Source organism: Dermacentor silvarum, chromosome 9 (genome assembly GCF_013339745.2).
Source record: "Dermacentor silvarum isolate Dsil-2018 chromosome 9, BIME_Dsil_1.4, whole genome shotgun sequence".
Classification (NCBI taxonomy): domain Eukaryota; kingdom Metazoa; phylum Arthropoda; class Arachnida; order Ixodida; family Ixodidae; genus Dermacentor; species Dermacentor silvarum.
The window spans coordinates 130,729,430-130,748,200 of record NC_051162.1 but is presented as its reverse complement, the minus strand read 5'-3'; the positions used below and the strand labels follow the sequence as shown (position 1 = coordinate 130,748,200).

General features: G+C 43.4%; 1 protein-coding gene across 1 annotated transcript in view; it reads right to left on the bottom strand.

Annotated features, from left to right (window-relative positions):
* Positions 1–18,771, bottom strand: part of LOC119464307 (carnitine O-palmitoyltransferase 1, liver isoform-like) — a 33,716-nt gene that overhangs the window by 5,655 nt on the left and 9,290 nt on the right. The window contains exons 3-9 of the mRNA XM_049656389.1: positions 11,405–11,634; positions 10,162–10,449; positions 7,492–7,821; positions 5,357–5,566; positions 2,701–2,785; positions 1,711–1,874; positions 658–846 (exon numbers count right to left, since the gene is read on the bottom strand). Coding sequence (XP_049512346.1) covers positions 658–846; positions 1,711–1,874; positions 2,701–2,785; positions 5,357–5,566; positions 7,492–7,821; positions 10,162–10,449; positions 11,405–11,634 — 1,496 coding nt within the window. The remainder of the gene's footprint in view (positions 1–657; positions 847–1,710; positions 1,875–2,700; positions 2,786–5,356; positions 5,567–7,491; positions 7,822–10,161; positions 10,450–11,404; positions 11,635–18,771) is intronic.

The following is an 18,771-nucleotide window of genomic DNA, read 5'->3' as shown; positions in this document are numbered from 1 at the left end:
GGCCCACTTTATCTGTTCTCGCCATCAAGGCACTGTCTCAGCGACAGTGCTATGTGAGAGCTATTGGGATAACCAAAACCAACAAATTAGCAGATGCCTTATTGTGCATATGAAAAAGTTATACCGTTTTGCATTGAACACGGTATGGTTGAGTTCCCTCTTTGAAGATAAAGCAATGCTGATGCATACAAATAACTAGAGGGCTAATGTTAGCCGTGGTTATACAGAAGGGGGTTCTGTCAGTAAATCTTCTGTAGCTCTCAAATAAAGAGCCATCATATTTTGACCATGCAGTAACTGGTTCACATACTTGGATTACGCCTTTAGACTGCTCTATTTTTTTTTTTTTTGTTACTTACAATAGTCCAGAATTGCATCGCATTCATGTAACTTGGCAATTACAAAATTAAGTGTATATACACATACTGCTTTTGGAAACCAGGAATTGGGTGGAAGCAAGCACCTGCCTCTGTCCCTTTTCATTCCAAATCCTGCCAGCCCAAAAAAAGTTGCTAGGTTCAAGAAAAGCAATAATTTCCTTTAAGCTAGAAACACGGCACATGAACAACTCCAGTGTGATCAATGCATCAAGGGTCCCAGGAACAGTGTTCCAACAGCAAATTGCATTCAGGTGACCCAAGCAAGACAGGCCCACACCCTTTTTGGTGCCGCTTGCAGGCAATGCCGAGCTTCTCCCGTTTCTCCTGCAGTGTGGCTGCCGGGTCCTGCATGGCCAGCACCCATGCTCGAGACTCGCACGTCACCGGCCGCACAGTCTCTGTCCGGCCCTCCCGGAACAGCCGCGTCATTGACGCCTCGTACGTTAAGCTGAAGCGCCCAGCATCTCTGCATAAGACATGACAGAATGACTTCTCATTTCACAAGCAATGAGGAAAATTCATGAGTCACTAAAAACAAACAAACACCGGAAAAGAATGATAGAGTGCAAAGAGTTTGTGCACTACACTCTGCCGTTCTTGTCTGGCATATCTCTCCGTTTCTCAGTGGTCTGTCAGTGATACAGCAAACTAGCCCAATTTCTCACTACACGTACTTAAATTCATGAGTAGTCACTACTTGCGACAAAAATGGAAAAACATAAAGATAGCTACCCTCGGAAGCAATTTAAGCAAGCAACTCCGAGTGACAGGAAAACAAAATACATTACCTTCAACTCAAATTCTGGAGGCCTTCGGCCCTTGAAATGACACTGCTGCCTCCTGTCAATTGTTACAGCACATAGTGGCGCAGCCAGAATTTTATTTTCTGGGCATTTCAAGCCTTTTGCTAGACTGTTTAATTGAACGCGTGCTTTCATAGAGACATGGCAATGAGACACTCCTTCTGGCTACTGCACCCTTGACAGCATTTTGCAAGAACAAGTAGGATAGCCAAATTTGTGTGCACAGTTGTTAAACAGCAGACAAGTTAAAAGTAGTGGTCCTAACCTGTAGCAAATGTTTATTCCATACCATACGATCTCTTCTGCGGCAAGTGTCCCCATTAAAAGAGCTGCAAACTATTAATGCGCTGTTTTCACACAATCTTCATATGACACACAAGCACAAACTCCATGTTACATTTCTATGTAATCATTGGCTGCAGCGGTTGCATTCTCGGACCATCACTTTCGGGGATACCTTCACTTTTTCAAGATTTTGCGCGACTTGACCCTGGCGTGGAAGGGGTCAAACATGGCCACAGTGTTACCTGTAGTAGGCGAGTTGCAGCGCCATCTGGAGGTAGGCATCGGGACTGCATCGGCACTTCTTCATGAAGCCCTTCCCGTAGGCAGGATGCGTCAGCAGGTGGAGGTCGACGTCCTCGAGCAATGTTTGTGCACATAGCACACTCTCCTCTATTCTCTCAATCAGCTGCAGGGACGCAAAAAAATGGCAGTGCTGCTGCGACTCTGATAAAGCAAGAAGCTAGGCAGAAACAACTGAAAACAGGATTCTGCCGGTCCTATAACCAGTATCTTGAACCATTCAAGCAAACAGACAAAAAGATTAAATGGTATTTTAATTTAAATGTAGAATTATGAATGAGGGATATCCTTGTAAATCGTCATATTCTTAATAAAGTAAGACAATAAGTGAAACAAAAGACAACTTTGGCACCGGTGAAAGCTCTGGATGACACATATATGCAATGCTCTACCAAATGACCGATGGCGATAGTTGTTCCTTTGTACACTTTCATTGAGTATTTGTGCTCATGCACTAAATCCTGAGAGGGTTATCCAGCGCCACTTGCAACCATGGCAGTGGATGTGGAACATCTTTTGAACTGCAAGCATCATGTAGCACATGATCTTATGCCAATACGTTTATTGGCCGAGTAGCCAATAAACCCGTACATCCTATGTCAAGATTTTAAGGCTGTCAGAACTAAGACCCTTGCTATGCAATGAGCAAAAATCAGGAAAGCCAAAGAGTGAAGGCTCTGGGTTTAGCAGCTGCTACATGTATTTGCTGCAATATTTCACATGCAGAAAAAAAGAAAAAAAAAATGAGGCTTACAGCATGCATGACCCTTGGGTACAAGACAATGCAAAATGTCTCACCAAAAGATGTTACAGCTTTTATCTTTTGCAGAAAGACTTTTTGCGTATGTTTTGCCGACTTTGTGGAAACGCTGAGACAGCCTTGTGTCAAGGAGGGTCCCAAGGGGAGTGATCTTTGAAAAACCTGTACTCACATCTTGAGACAAGTCCCATCGTAGCCGTATGGGAGTGGGCAACTCCAGGCTAGAATGGCCCCTGGTGTTTCCGCTTTCGTCATATCTGCAAGTAGAGCAGAGACTACTAGAGCAATGAAATTTCTCATGTACATATAGAGCAACCTGCGTGCAAAATTTTACATTTTAATTACAAGTGAATGTGTAACGAGAAGCTTGCAAAAGTAGGTGGTTTTCATACTGAAACAGGAAATAATGCTGCAATTAATGCTCACAGGCAACGACACAGAATCCAGGACACTGTGAACCAGTGCAGCTACTCAACATGACCCCTGAGATCAGGTGGTGCCCGCGACAGGCAGAAAATCTCATCATGGTTCGGAATTTTCTTCGTAAATGCTAAACTAACTACCAGGTGCCCGCATCATCTGCTTAGATTATATTTTAAAGGCAGTTAATACAAAATTTTGAGAATTACCATCCCTGCAGCTTTGTCAGGATTGATTCAATAGTACATACAATTCATTTACAGTCGAACCACTTATAACGATGCCGGTTTTAACAATGCATCGATTATAACAATGGAAACAATAACAATAAGCGCTGTACCGTCAACTTTTGTATGTTTTCTATGGTGAAATAACCCACTTACTACAATGCCCCAATACCATTATCAGTTATAACGATGAAGTCTGGCTACTGAGTTTCCGTGCCGAAAGGTGATGGAATGTGAAATCCTTAAAAATAAAAAGCAAAAGAGAAATTTGAGCCAGTGCATGATCGCCCGTCACCCCAACGGCCGCCACACAATCATACAATAGAACCTGTTTTTCAGCCTTCTCTCATTGGCAGCCTCGAGCACCTCTCTCCCGTCACCCTTCGAACCCTCCGAACACGAATGGGCTGCGCCCATAGCTCTCCGCCGCGCCACCCTCCGAAAACATGAATGAACCGCGCCAAATGCGCTGTTATGGCGCTGCTCCCAGCAGCTCGCTGGCCCCTCATTCTGCCAAGTTATGCCAATAAGTCAAGTTTTTGATCCATTGTTGGTTGCGTCAAAGTACTTCCTGGCCACGTGGTTTCTCAGCCTCATTTGAATCGCCGCCGGAATGGCTGATGGCTGATCCGTCCGCTGATCATCGGCAATGCACAATGTTGCCAGTGAAAATTAATCACAATGCTATAGATTTAGAAACGAAGTGCTTCTAACCGATGAGGCAATCGTCGCGAATGTGCTTGCATCAGAAAGCGACAGTGACAGCGATGACGGCAGCAATGACACGGTAGGGCAGGCTGCCTCAATGCTATCCACGCAGGAGGCCCTGCATATGATTCAGTCCCTCCGGGGCTTCATTTTCGCGAGAGACTTTCCGTTGCACTACGTGGAGCACTTGGATGCCTTGGAGAAGGATGTTGGCAAGCTTTGCGTAAGGCAAGCAAGGCTGACGGACATGGGGTTGTTTCATGTAAGCTAGTGAGAAGTACCAAGCGCGAGATGCTCGTGGCGATCTCGCCCCAGCCTTTCTTCTGTATTTCTCAAGCTGAGAGGCTGCCGTGGCAACCTTCTCGCATTTTCTGGAAGGCCCCTTCTGGGGCCACCAAAATGATGCCTCGGCGGAGCTCGCATGTCATTATAGCAGTGCCATTCTTGAACGCCAGCAGCGGCGGCTTTTTACACGCGATCGGAGCATGCAGGAAGCAGCGTTAAACAGTTGGACGAGTCAGTCAACAGTCAGATGGAGGAAGGTGGTTAGGGAGGAGCACTGGCCTGCCCGCCATTATAGTTTTCCCCACAACAGCTCTGCCGTCCCCCTATTTAGATTTTTTTCATGCACCCCGGTTATAAGAATCATTGGCTATAACAATAAAATTTTCGTGGCACTTGAATATTGTTATAAGTAGGTTCAACTGTATAAACACTTCAGCCAAAGTGAAATTTCGTGGCAGTTGGCCTTTTAAGAGTGTTTGTGGATGTGACAGCTACATGACTCCACAACAGCTGTTTGAACGTACGAGCAGACAACGTGACATATTGCGGAGTGCACAACTCTCTTGCATCCCCTAATGTTTGTCTTCCCCACACAAACTAGTGTTTCATGACATTCAGCTTGCCAGCTTGACACACATGCAATGGTGGGAGTCGATGCGACAGTTACACAGCCATGAAGAGAGATGGCGCAAGTGTTTCGATGCGAGCACCGCCTGACGATGTGGATAACTCGGGCGCGGGAGAAGCTTCCTTCCTTCTGTTCAGCTGTGGGACCACAACGCACGCAGACCGAACACACACTTGTCGGTATGCTTCGCAGGACTGGCCCACGAAATGCTTTGCCATCGGAGAACATGGTTGCTTGGACACGCTTCCTTTCATGACACTGCACCCACGAATGACTCGGGCCTCAGTAGGAGTACAGCATGGGCCAGCATTTGCATGGTAACCTTGGTAAGTTAAACCTCATAGGTTTTTCGGTTTGTTTCATCGAGGCATTATTCGTTGTATTTATATTGGCTAGTTGCCACTGTTATATAAAATGAGCAATAAATGCCCTTTTTGAATGTTTACACCACTGTGTGCTCTGTCCTTCGTTATCAAGAGCACTTGAAACCTTACTATTTCTACATTACTTATGCAAGATTTTAAGACATTTATGGTGCGACACCTCACAGCAGAACTCACTTGAGGATGAAGAAGTCCTGGGCCAGCACGAACTCCCAATAGTGGCCCATGATGGGAGCATCAGCCCAGGAGTGCTCCGCGTTGAAGCCCACCCGGCCATTTTTGGCCACTACGAGGTTGAAGGACTTGTCGAACCAGCGGTCGTACCCGCGGCCGTGGAGCAAGGCACGTGCGTAGTGGTTCAACTCATTCGGATTGCTCGGGTCGTACCTGGGACGGAGAGAAATATGCCTGGTTGGCCACATACCTAACCTAAACACGAATGTGGGCATGTGAGCCACGTTTCATCAGAGCATGGAAACTACACACATGAACAAGAAGCCTCACAAATCTGTCATCATTTTCTAGCACCAGTGTGGACTACAGAATTGGAATCACCAATGAATGGTCAGAATGATGAAGCTGTTTGCTTGCAAAAGTTAAATGGCCGATGGCACCATGGCATTGTTGGCAAAAGTGGAAAGAACACACAATACACATCCTCGTTTTTTCGTGTAGTTTTAACCTTCCGACAGTTACTGTGAATGTACAATCCTTATTGTATTTCCACTGCCGCTCAAAGCATGCACTAATCAGGGCAGTTACCAAGGCATTTGAATGTGTTGTCGCACATCCCGCAGTTTACTGCAGCAAAGTGAAGGACTGAGCAAGTTCTCGGTGCTTTGTTTTCGCAACATTCATTAATGCACCAAGTGCATGTACACATGTGATGTTGTCCTGTCATAACTGTAGTACATGCACAGTTTCCTTTCTGCATGACTTTCTTTCAAGTAAACATTTCTTAGACCGGTGCTTAAACTTATGGTCAGCCTTTGTTCAACTAGTGCATTTTATGAAAAGTGCAGCCTACTGTTCCTTATTGCTTCCGAAAAACGTACTGCGGATGAATTCAGAGCCTGCATTCCTTCAATCACTCTCGAAGAAACATTCACTCTTGCATTACCTAACACCCAGCAGGACACCTCACAGAAGCAGCGGGCAACCTGGCAGTGTTTAGCCAATCAACATACACCAAAAGTAATATCTCCAAAATTGAAGCAACTGGGAACATGGCCACAGTGCAGCACTTACTCACGACCTCCCTAGAAGTTTTCACAGTCTAGTTTCCACAATGCTATACAGCTTCAGCAGTACAGCGTGCATGTCCTACTGAAGCTACCACCAAGAAGTCACAGCATAGCCATCCAATAGTTGCCTCATATTCTGTGCCTGCCATTATCTCTAACTTCCAGGTATGCGCTGCAGTCATACAATTGCTTTGTACCAGTATCACCAAATGCAAACCTTACTTACCAAGGACATTGCTAGTTTCCTTTTTGGTTCACCGAAAACAAACCACACCTGTCAGCTCATTTCAGCAAACGCAGCCAAGCTTGGCCACTGGCACTTAATTTGTGATATACATTCATCACAATGTATCCAGACGATGATGGTTATTACGTATGTTTTGACGTAAAGCTTCTTTTTCAGAACCAGCCTTCTTTAAAGGGGCACCGCAACACTGTTTGAAACTATGGTAAGAAAACTTTAGTGATCTGTAGAGAATGTTACCGTGAACATGCAAGCCAAATATTATTCTACTGCATGCAGTATTGCATACAGCGATTGTTAACACATTCCACCTATCCTGTCACCACCTCTTTGTTGCTCTCGGGCAGATTCATTACAAGCTGACCTTGAAGGTCAACATTAGCACACCACGGAAAGAAAGAATAAAAGTAATAGGTAGGACATTGTTATCAACACTGCCTTAACTCAAAGGAATCGATGAAATGAGTGGGAATGGGAACAGTAAACTCTTTATATCTCCGTTCTTATTAGGTGTTCCCAATTTTTTTTTCTTTCCTGAAATATAATAATTTAAAAGCGCATTGCAACCACACCAGCACATTCTCAGTTTTGAAGAAAAGGTGTTGCAAGGCCCTGTTAACATTAGGGGTGAATGTAAAATTTTACACCATGCATACAATGTATTTTTTCTGATCAGAACATTATACACAAAAAAATAGTACAATAAAAAATGTTTAAAAACAAAATTTTGTGCATATCTTCCCAAAAGTAGTTGGGAAGTGAAGGGGGTCAACAAAATTCACCAACCGCAAAGGGATATACAGAAGCCCTTTCCAAGTACGCACCGGTACTCATCCTCGTCAAGCACAAGCACGAACGCGGCTTTCTCGATGGCGTCGAGCGAGATGCGGTTGAGGCCCTTGCGGAAGTAGGTCTCACGGAGGTGCGCCCACTGGCTCCGCTCGCCGGCCGTCAGGGCTCCCAAGTGGGCCTCACCCGGCTGCGGCTCACCCGTGTGGTCCAGGATGCGCTGGATCTGTCGCTGGAGGTCACAGGGCTGCAGCAGGCGGTGCTTGTGGTATACGGAGAGCTTGAAGAAGCGGCCTCGGTGATAGACCGCCACGTGCTGCGAGTCCTGGTAGTGGACCAGTTGATCCGTCTCCACGCCGGGGACTCTGGGAAATCACAAGCACTCCATTTTCATGAGTGCGCCTGAAGAATAAGAGAATCTGGAGGACTCGACTTTTTTTTTTGTTAGTTACAGCCACACGAATAAAATGGACAATGAAGCCAGAGAAAGCATAGGGAATAAGGCAGAAAGGTGCGCTAGTTGGTTTGAGTAGTTTGACATACTTACAACACTGAAAAAAATTAAAACATACAGCATGTAGGCAGGACAGGCACTGACAGGTCAGCACCCATCCTGTTTTCTTGTCAAGCATAGGAAATATTGTTTGTAATGTTTAACTGAAACTTCATTTAAACATACGAACTTCCCCTATGCTTCCTTTGGCTTTATTGTGTTTTCTGCACATGGACATTTTTATGGGTTATGGTTTTTATGAGGGAATAGATGGGCTCAGTAGTGAACCCAGGATCTCTGCCAGGGGGGGGGGGGGGGGTTGAATTATTGTGGTGGTGGGGGGGGGGGGGGACGCAAGCACTTTGCATAATATGCAATTTCTTTGCTTTAGCCAGATGAATCCAACAGCAAGTAAAATGCCTAATAATTATAATAATATAATGACATTAAGGATGATGACGATGTTTATTTCTTCAGTGTTTTACTCAAAGTGATTTAAGAGTGAATGAATAAATAAAAGACAGTGAAAGAGTGTTCTTGTTAATCAGGAAAATTCGACCTCAAGCCACCTCCTGAATTGTAATGGCAATGTGAACACGGCACTGAAGGTATACGTTGGACTGGTGGGGCGGGACGCGTGGGGGGGAGGAGGGTTACAACACCCGAAACCCCCCCCCCCCCCTTCGGTGCGTCACTGGATGGACTACAGAAATTGGTTCAATCGCATCACAGCACAGACACAGCGAAAAGTGACAAACAGGAACTGACAAAAGTAGGCCCTTTTTTATCTGTAAAAAGTTTAAGGCACATCTCAGACACTCATCTATGTAGTTATCTATGAATTATCCCCCAATAATGCATCATCATCATCAGCCTATATTTATGTCCACTGCAGGACGAAGGCCTCTCCCTGCGATCTCCAATTATCCCTGTCTTGCGCTAGCCAATTCCAACTTGCGCCTGCGAATTTCCTAACTTCATCACCCCACCTAGTTTTCTGCCGTCCTCGACTGTGCTTCCCTTCTCTTGATATCCATTCTGTAACTCTAATGGTCCACCAATTATCCATCCTACGCATTACATGGCCTGCCCAGCTCCACTTTTTCCGCTTAATGTCAACTAGAATATCGGCTATCCCCATTTGCTCTCTGATCCACACTCTTCCTGTCTCTTAACGTTAGGTCTAACATTTTACGTTCCATCACTCTTTGTGCAGTCCTTAACTTGTTCTCGAGCTTCTTTGTTAAGCTCCAAGTTTCTGCCCCATATGGTAGCACCGGTAGAATGCAATGATTGTACACTTTTCTTTTCAACGACAAGCTCCCAGTCAGGATTTGGTAATGCCTGCCGTATGCACTCCATCCCAATTTTATTCTTCTGTAAATTTCTTTTTCATGATCAGGGTCCCCTGTGAGTAATTGACCTAGATAAACATACTCTTTTACAGACTCTAGAGGCTGACTGGCGATCCTGCATTCTTGTTCCCTTGCCAGGCTATTGACCATTATCTTTGTCTTCTGCATATTAATCTTCAACCCCACTCTTACACTTTCTCGGTTAAGGTTCTCAATCATTTGTTGTAATTCGTCCCCATTGTTGCTGAATAGAACAATGTCGTCTGCAAACCGAAGGTTGCCAAGATATTCGCCGTTGATCCTCACTCCTAAGCCTTCCCAGTCTAAGAGCTTGAATACTAAGGCCTGAACTAAGGCTCAGGCCTTAGTTAATGTTCTAACCAGCAAAGATGGAATACATAGTCTTCTAAAAGACACAGACTAAAGTCTGCAAGTTTCAAGGACATTTACGGATCCACAACAGTCAATCATAAAAACATACGCTGCAATCCGTGACATCACCTATCATAAAAACATACGCTGCAATCCGTGACATCACCTTGCAGTTTAGGCACGAAATAAAAAGAAAAAAGGAACTTTGACCTTCACTTTTCCCTAACCTTTTACAGCAAAATTAGCACCTTTAAGCATTCACAGTGCTCCTTTAAGCATTCAAAAAATTACAGAACCTCATTGATACGATTCTTCATAATATGTTTTTTGGGATAATAAGTTTCTTTTTCTTTTCCCGATAATACAATTTAGTTGGATAATACATTGGATGATACGATTTTTAGACGATACGCTTTATTTTCCGGTTTCGGTGAAGATCATATCAACGAGATTCCACTGTACTTAAAAGAAGTAGGCCTTCTCACCGAGTCGTGTTGAACTGTCGCTCGTACTGCCGGGAGCAGAGGGGCACGATGCCCTGGACCATGATGGGGCTCATCTGCTGGGTGTCGATGCCACGGCGGAAGAGCAGCGAGGCGTACACCAGGTTGGCCGCCCGAGCAGCCTGGTTGGAGCTCATCTTCACCATGATGGCGTCAATGGCGTAGAAGTTGGAGTTGACCATTATGGGGCTGCGGCCTCGCAAGTACACGTACTCTTCCCACCAGTCAGACACGTAGTTGGCTGCCCACCAGGACTTCAGCAACAAGTATCTGCACACCACGGCAGACCGACAGTGAGGTTGGTGAAAGGACAGCAACATTAGAACCATGACAAAGGGTTTCCGAAACTTGTGACACTGAGGAACCTGAATGTCGTAACAAAACGGCTGAGGAACCTCCCCACGTCTTGCACACCAGCTGTGCACTGAAAGTACGGATACACTGCTCCTCAGTAAGAATCTACATTCAATCAAATGATAACATGTTTATTTCAGAGAAATACAAATAAAAATGAAATTTGCAAGAGTAAGAAGAGTGATTGAATTGTCCCCTAGTGAATAAAAGGATAAACATCAGTAGGTAAGGGGGTGTAAACACCGATTTGTATGCCTTTCAAACACCCCAAAAGAAGTGTTGATGGAATGAGCTAGGCTGCCAGGATTAACAGAGTTTGGAAAATCTTGGCCAGGGAATAATGTACACTTTCTTAACCATTCAGTGCACTTCCCTGCAATGCAGTTTTGCTAACCAATATGATAACTTGCATAGCTTTAAACTGGCCATTGTTCGAGTAAGAATGTAGCCAACAAATACCAGTATTTATAACGGCTGCAAGCACTGTCACCAAGAGAACAAAACACACATCTTCCAAAGCACAAACAGCACACAATTGTTTATTTTAATTACAAGCACCTCTACATTTCAACACTGTACTATAAGCTAGCTAAACAATTTAGAAAAAACCTGTTATGAAAATAGTCACAAATATGAGAGGACGAACAATGTCAATCAGAACAGTGACCCTTAACTAAAGTTGCACACTTGAAGATAGTCAAGCTGAATATACTAAGGGGACGTAACCAGCTAAGAGGCAGAAGTAGTAGTACTTCATCTGAACTAGCATCTCCAAAAATTCTCACACTGTGCAAAGCGAAAACTCATTTCCCCACTATGATGCCGCCATTCATTGCATTTAAAACCAAGCCGAGAATCACAGAGACCTTACCGCTGCAACTTGACGGCAATCCCACTGCGGAACTCGGCTGCCAGTGCTTCCATGCGCTTGTAGTTTGCATCGTCGAGCAGAGGCCGTACAGACTTAAGGTAACGGTGCATAGTGTCGTCTAACGATGGCAGTGGTAGCTTGGGCAGTGTTGACTGGTAGCTGAACAGCAGTGGATCCTGGCCCTTGAGCAACTTGACAGCACAGAACCATAGCTGTGTCTTTAAGGACACCTTTTAAAGAAAAAAAAAGTACAAGACAGGTGGTTAGGCCTACTACGTATCTCCTCGCATAACGATCGCACCCCCCCACTTCTATCATTTTTTTTTTCTCGTGTAAAGATCGCACTACGAACTCCAGTCTTTTGTGCACACTTTCCTCAATATTTGTCTGCCCTCCAACTAAAGGCTAATAAGTATGTGCTTGAGCACAGCAACCACACTGCTGGCAGACATGTGAGGAGGCAGTTCTTGAGCACATAACAGATCTCTACATCGAAGGATGCAGCATAACACCCGAGATGATACATAACTAGGCACGCACAATTGTGCGGAGGCAGGGAATTCTGTTGGAAGAGATCTGCACAAGAATTTGATGGACAACACAATGGAACAGGAACTAGAATGGAATGAGCTATTACAACAGTGGACTCCACGCCAGCAGCTCCTTTCCGCCTATGAAGATAGAGTGATGGACTTTCAGTGTTTTGTACCCGAGGAAAAAGGGTTCCTCTTCTGGCAAATTAAAAATTCTGACCAAACTCTGCTGAACTTCCACATGCCCCAAAGCGGTACCGTCAGGAAGAAGGGTGCAAAGAGTGTCCTAATCAAGACATCAAGTGCATAAAAGCAACAGTGCACAGTGATGCTGTCAGTAATGGTGGAAGTTTTCGTCATGTTGGACAGAAAAAGGGAAACTTTTTTCGTGGTAATCACACCCAAGCACAGGAAAAAGGATTGATAACAGTGAACCTCATGGTTGATTGGAGCACGACTCTTTCGAGATGGTGACCGGGAGCGATTTTGCGCTCCTCGTTGTGGACATCTGTCGTGGTCACCTTGCGGAAAGATTGCACAAAGATGAAGGAGTTACGTACTAACATTGCTGTCACTGCTACAGCCTCTCGACATGTTCTTGAATAAGCGGTTAAAGGACAACATTTGAAGGCTGTATGCAGATTGGATGGCTGCAGAGCAGCATAATCCAATGCCGAGCGGCAAAATCAAAACGCCCTTGGTAGAGGCACTTTGTGCCTGGATCTTAGGAGCGTGATCTCCAACGAAGGGGCCGTCAAGAGTTTCAAAAAGACAGGAGTGGCGAACATGCTGGGTGTGACCAAAGATGACTTGCTGTAGGACTGCGACGATACATCAAGTGATGACACTAGCCTCTGAAAAGGAAGCTTGTAGCAATGAAAGTGTGGATTCGGACTCTAAATCAAAGTGCGAGTGAAGTCAGTAACTGGAATAAGAGAGAGGGTTTGAAATAAAAGAGCTAGGTGCAATTCGTGCCATATTTATTTACAATTTTAATTTTTATTGAAATTACTGCAGGCCAATTCAGCCCATGCAGGAGGGGCACACATTATACACTGATATTAGTTGCAAGAAAAATGTTTATCACCAAAAAAAGAAACAAAGTGGTCAAACATCATAACATAATGTTACATAGAAAGCAAAAAAAAGAAAAAAGAAACATGGAACAAACAGCAGATCATCTGAACTGTTTAGCATAGTACATGCTCTCAAGAGACTGAATGAAAATAGTGGACTCTCAAATCGCTTCTGAAAGTCGATTCCAATCCTCTATTGTGCACAGAAAGAAAGCTGTTTTGAAATGCTTTCGTTTTAGCAAGAACTGTCTGCAGGAAATGGTTGCCTGTGTGTCTTGAGTGTCTCGTATTTAAGGGACAAAGGTAAGGGGGTCTAACAATCATCACATTACCAAAAATGCTATCAAGAAACAGCAAATGGTCGAGTTTTCTACATAATGCAAAGTGAAGGTGTACATTTATTACAAAGGTAAGCCTTGTTCCAATTGATTCTTTAGTATTGTGCATACTAGCCGACGTAATAATTCCAACCTGCGACTCCATTTTCGGTGCACCAAATATCTCCACAAAAATTTTACCATGTGCAATGAACACAGCCCCAAGCTTTCAGCAGCTTTTTATATAAAATAAGTGTGATCACTATGCAAGTGAACACAGTATTCACATTTATACTGCTGAAAGGCACAAGTGAACAAAAGGCATTTCTAGGCCAAACAGTACCTGCACTGTATGATGCTGTCACGCGTACTTGAAAGGAGCCTTCTGGTTCCTATTCATGATTCATAAACAGATACCAATTCTGACCTCATTATTCAATAAGTTATGAGCACAAATTCGCACACGTCACTTCTTTCAGACAGAGCACACTGTTAATGAAAATCTGCAATTTCCAAGTTTTTGGATAGCATCATCAGCAGGTGTCATCTAGATAAGCAGCACACCATGCCTGCAATCTAGAGCTTCAGGCTCCGATATATACCTTGAAACATATACAACAATTGCATTCCGCATAACAAGCGATGAAATGAAAACTCATGAACTTGAAAAAGGGGGGTAACAGCGAATACATAAGGACGCGTACACAAGGAAAAGGCATTAGACACGGACTGACGCTGATAAAAAAAAAACTCAAAACTGATAGGCACAACACTAAGAGACAAGAAGACAGCAATGCGAGTTAAGAGAGCAAACAGAGGCAGCCAATAATCTAGCTGACATAACAAGGAAGAAATGAAGCTGGGCAGAGCATGTAATGCATGGAGCAGGTAACCGGTGGTCTATTAAGAGTTCCAGAAAGGGTGCCAAGAGAAAGGAAATGCAGTCGAGGATGGCAGAGAATTTGGTGGTGTGATGAAATTGGGAAACTTGCAGGCACAACTTGGAATCAGCTAGCGCAAGACATAGGGGTAATTGGAGATCTCTGAAAGATGCCTTTGTCCAACAAAGTGTGTGCAAAATAGACTGATGATGATACCTAAAACCAGAATGAAAGGCCGCCCTAATAAAGGTTTTCCCACATATAGCCATGCAGTAGAAGATGAACACACAAACAGCATATTGGGTTTTTCTTTATTGTTGATAAAATTATTTTTAACATCACCTGTGGCATGTAGCACAATCTACTTCTTGAGCTAGATTACTCTAAAAGGCAGAAATTGTTTGCACGAGCAATAAAGATGAATATTTTAATAATTAAATATTTGCTAATTAACTACAATATTAAATTGATTTTATTTCATTTAACTTATGGCACATATCACAATTTACTCACTGCATCCAGTGACTTCAAAGGTCATATCCACTTGAAACGCACTCCGAGGATGACACAAGTTTCGAGATATGCATTCCCAAAGCTTGCGATGAAATGCATTAGTATTCCAGTATTTTTGAGCTTCAATGCACAAAAGGCGTTTTGTTAAAAAAGTAAGTGAAACAACTGTCCATTTTACAGCAAGTTTGACAGCGCTAATTATCTAAAAACTATTGTTAATTAGAAAAATTGTCCCATGTCCTTTACGGCTTCAAATTGTGTATTGCAATATGTGCACTAAAGTTATTAGTTAAAAAGTTGGTTAGTGAAATTTTGTTAATTATTCAATGCTGCATTTCGATTTTCAGTTTAAGTAACGTCTGCCTCAAGTAATTCAGCTCAATAAGTAGGTCACCACGTGCAAGGCGCTCTTTGGCCATATCTGGCATGCCACAGAACCCCATTCATCATCATCATCATCAATACGTGGATTTGTGCTATATGCCACATGCAATTATCTTTTTTTTTTTTTAATTCTGTTAACATTAGAATAAAAGTACCCGGTATTGATGCATAGTGCATCAACAGCAGTCTGTAGCAATATATGAAACACATCAGTGATCCCACCAGCAGTTAAAGACTGCACAGGCAGTGCACGTGGCGACCAGCTGTATTTTCATATTTCATTTTTTAAATAGTACTGTACACACCTGTGGCCTTAAATTCATGACTCAGAACAGCCTTTGCAGCTGCTAATATTGCCTCGGGCATCAGGTTTATATGCATTGTTCGTGGAATCTACAGCACACTTTGACTTTAACCACTCCTGCCTTGGTGGTCAAAAGGTTTCCGGCAGTATTGAATGAATAAATAAACGAAAAATCATGAAAAAGAACACCAGCTTTAAAATTCAGCACAATTAACACCTTTTTTTCTTTTTTTTTTTTCACTCGTTGATTGAATTTTGGAATGCAGCATATCCTCAGATATACAGTCTGAGCTGCATTGCTAGTTTCTGTCAGAAAAGCAAATTGTAAGAGCTATTTTCCCAACCAGTTAATATTACTGAAGTGGCAAAAGAACATGCTCTTTACTTCTCTCCCTTCTCACTCAGTATCTCATCTCCTAGTTATCCCACTCAATCAAGGTGAATGTATTTGCTACATGAAACACAGTGGAGTGGTTATCCTTGTTCCTCGCAGCACTATCAGGATCAGATTGACGCAATCAATACAATGAACACTTTAAGAAGTCCCTTTTCAACAAAGCCCATGTGCGAATGTGCTGCAATAAATGAGCGAGCCAAAAGTGCTAAGGAGACACCCCATTGAACAAGGAAGCAATGATGATGCTTATACATATTCTTATCATGCAAACAGCAAAGGACGAACTGCAGGCGTGAGCCATGCAACATGAGTGGAATGCAAGATAAGAAGTGGGATGTAGATAAGACAACGAAGGACAGCTGATGCTTGATGAATCATGTGCAGAAGTCACTTTCAGCGTGAACGAGTTATAAATTTTGTTCCCACAAGTTACAATACAATCTAAACGAAAAATGGTCAGCCACCCAAACATAGCACGAAGCTACAAAGAAAGCTTCACAGTTGAGCAAAAATTTTCCCTAGTTCAGGATTCAAACTCGGGACTAACGTCTTTCTGGGGGCGGTCGCTCTACCATCCGAGCTAACCAGGAGGCTAGCAGATCGCAGTGCGAGGGTGAATTAACAGCTCGAAGTACAGGTACACTGAATAGAGAAAATCAGTTTTGCGGAATTCCTCAAGTGGAGGAAGATTCACGAAAGAATGGGTTTCCTATGTAGCTTCGTGCCACGTTCGGGTGGATGACAATTTTTCCTTTCATGAACCTTCCTCTACCTTGTGGGATACCGCAGAACTAATTTTAATTAACAAATTAATGCTGCCAAGACTCATTAGCCGATTACACACGATTTCTTATCGGACGTATCCTGATAAAGGTGGGTCAAACAAGCATCAGTGCAGCAAAAAAAATGCTGAATTGGAAGCTACCCAATGTAAAGTGCTATCTCATGTGTATTACACACAAACACACACACACACAAATAGAAACAAAAAAACATGTGAAGGTACAAAAAAAATTCAGTATTAAGAAGTCAATGCTTTCTTTTACCAAATACAGTAAGGCACCAGTTCCATCTATCAAGAGACCCTTCATTTCGTCATGACATAGTACATTATCTAGCCCTCGAATATGACTAGAGTAACATTTTTTGACCAATTATACCTGGTATCCTAACAATCATAATAGCACATGAGTGAATGCCTTTGCTGCATGCATATGCAAATCTGTGCATTTCAAATCTGTGCAGGTTCAAATACTACTCACAAAATGAAAACTTGACAGATGCCCACTTCCATTTTATGATACAAAGCAGAATCATGTTCTTAAATCACCAGTACATTAGCATTCAGCCATTTCATAAATAATAAGAGAAGGTAAAATTCATTTTATTAATGACTAACCAACAAGAAAAGACTCAATTACAAAAAAATAAAGGATGTCATCAACAAAAGGACTAGATGAAGTGAATAAATAATGACTTCTCAAGAATTCCACCAACCATTAAGGAAACTCCCCTCGCCATTTCTTTCAACATATACCCCAAGGAGCTTTCAAGTCAAACCTACACAAAGGTTATGTGTTTTTTTCAGTGGCCTCTTTCAGCCCATTCAAGCCTCAATACCCAGCAACCCAGCTGCCTTTTTAAACACCACACCCAAACGACACACAGCCAAGACTCCAAAAACAGCTGTTCCGTTCTATGCAAAGCCACACAGGGTCGTGGGGACACTTAGCTCGTCCTAGCAAAGTGACATCCGCCCAAACAATGAACGTACACAAGACGAACTCGATCAGCCATTGTCTCCACACACAAGAGAGAGAGAGAGTGCAGCTGTCATGTGCCGGTACATTCTCCAGCTCTGGCAGATGAAAAAAAAAAAAAATGAAAAAAAAAAACAAAAAACAAAGGGAGTCTCACGCTCGAAGAAGAAAAAAAAAGAAAGAAACGAAACACCCAGGTGTAATTATGCTCGGCAGTAGGAAAGTATGGCATTTCCTGGAGTCGGCAATGAAGAGGACAGCTCTCGACTTTCGCTTCTTCCTCCTCCTTATTGCATTCTCCCGAGGAAAGAGGAAATGTTTGCAGCAGGAGGGCTTCTCAGACGGCAAAGTCATTTCTCATGCAGCAATGGCGTCCCCCCCCTCCCCCCCAAACCCCCATTTTCCAGCTCCTCCTCCATTTAATTGCGACAGAAGGCTGCTTTGGCGCATGTGTGCCAGGAAATAGCCAGTGCATTCGGCTGGGACATGGAAGAAAAAAAAAAGTGGGGTATGGAGGGGGGGGGGGCGAAAAACGTGCCGTCTGCGGCTCGGATGTGAACAAAGGGAGCTGCACAAGAGAGGCTTTCGCCATCACATGGCCATTGCAAGGTCTGCTCAAGATACGGTGACCTTGATAGCACCCCACCCCAGCCAAGGCTGCTTTCGCCCGCTCTGGAAGTCAGCGGAGTGCGTCATAATGCCTCGGGCGTCAATACATAACGTCCTGTTATCACGAGATAAGGGGAGTGAAAGCACTCTCGACGGTGGTGCAAAATCTTGCTCCCTTGGTTTCTTTTTTCTTTCTCCCTTCTTATCGCAAGTGTTTTTGATTATTAAACAACTCTACTGGCACCAAGTGCCCATCATAAAAGCGAAAGGGACCCCTCAAAGAGATTAATCCCTGCACTTTCTTTTGACAATAAGTGCACCGAATACCAAACATAAGATGCCCTAGAGATGGTTCTTTCTTAATCGTTTAATGAATACACCAGGCACTTCTCGTGTTCTTAGTGATAAGAGATAGCATCTGACGATCACAGAAACAAGAGGGAACTTGCAACTATCTTGATGACCCCACCCCCCTTTTTTTTGCGTTACGTTAAATGACCTACCTGCTTTCACCTATTTAGATTTTATAAATAGCTGAACATCAATGTACTCTCAATGTAAACATTCAATAATTGTGTTTTTGTTTTTTGTTT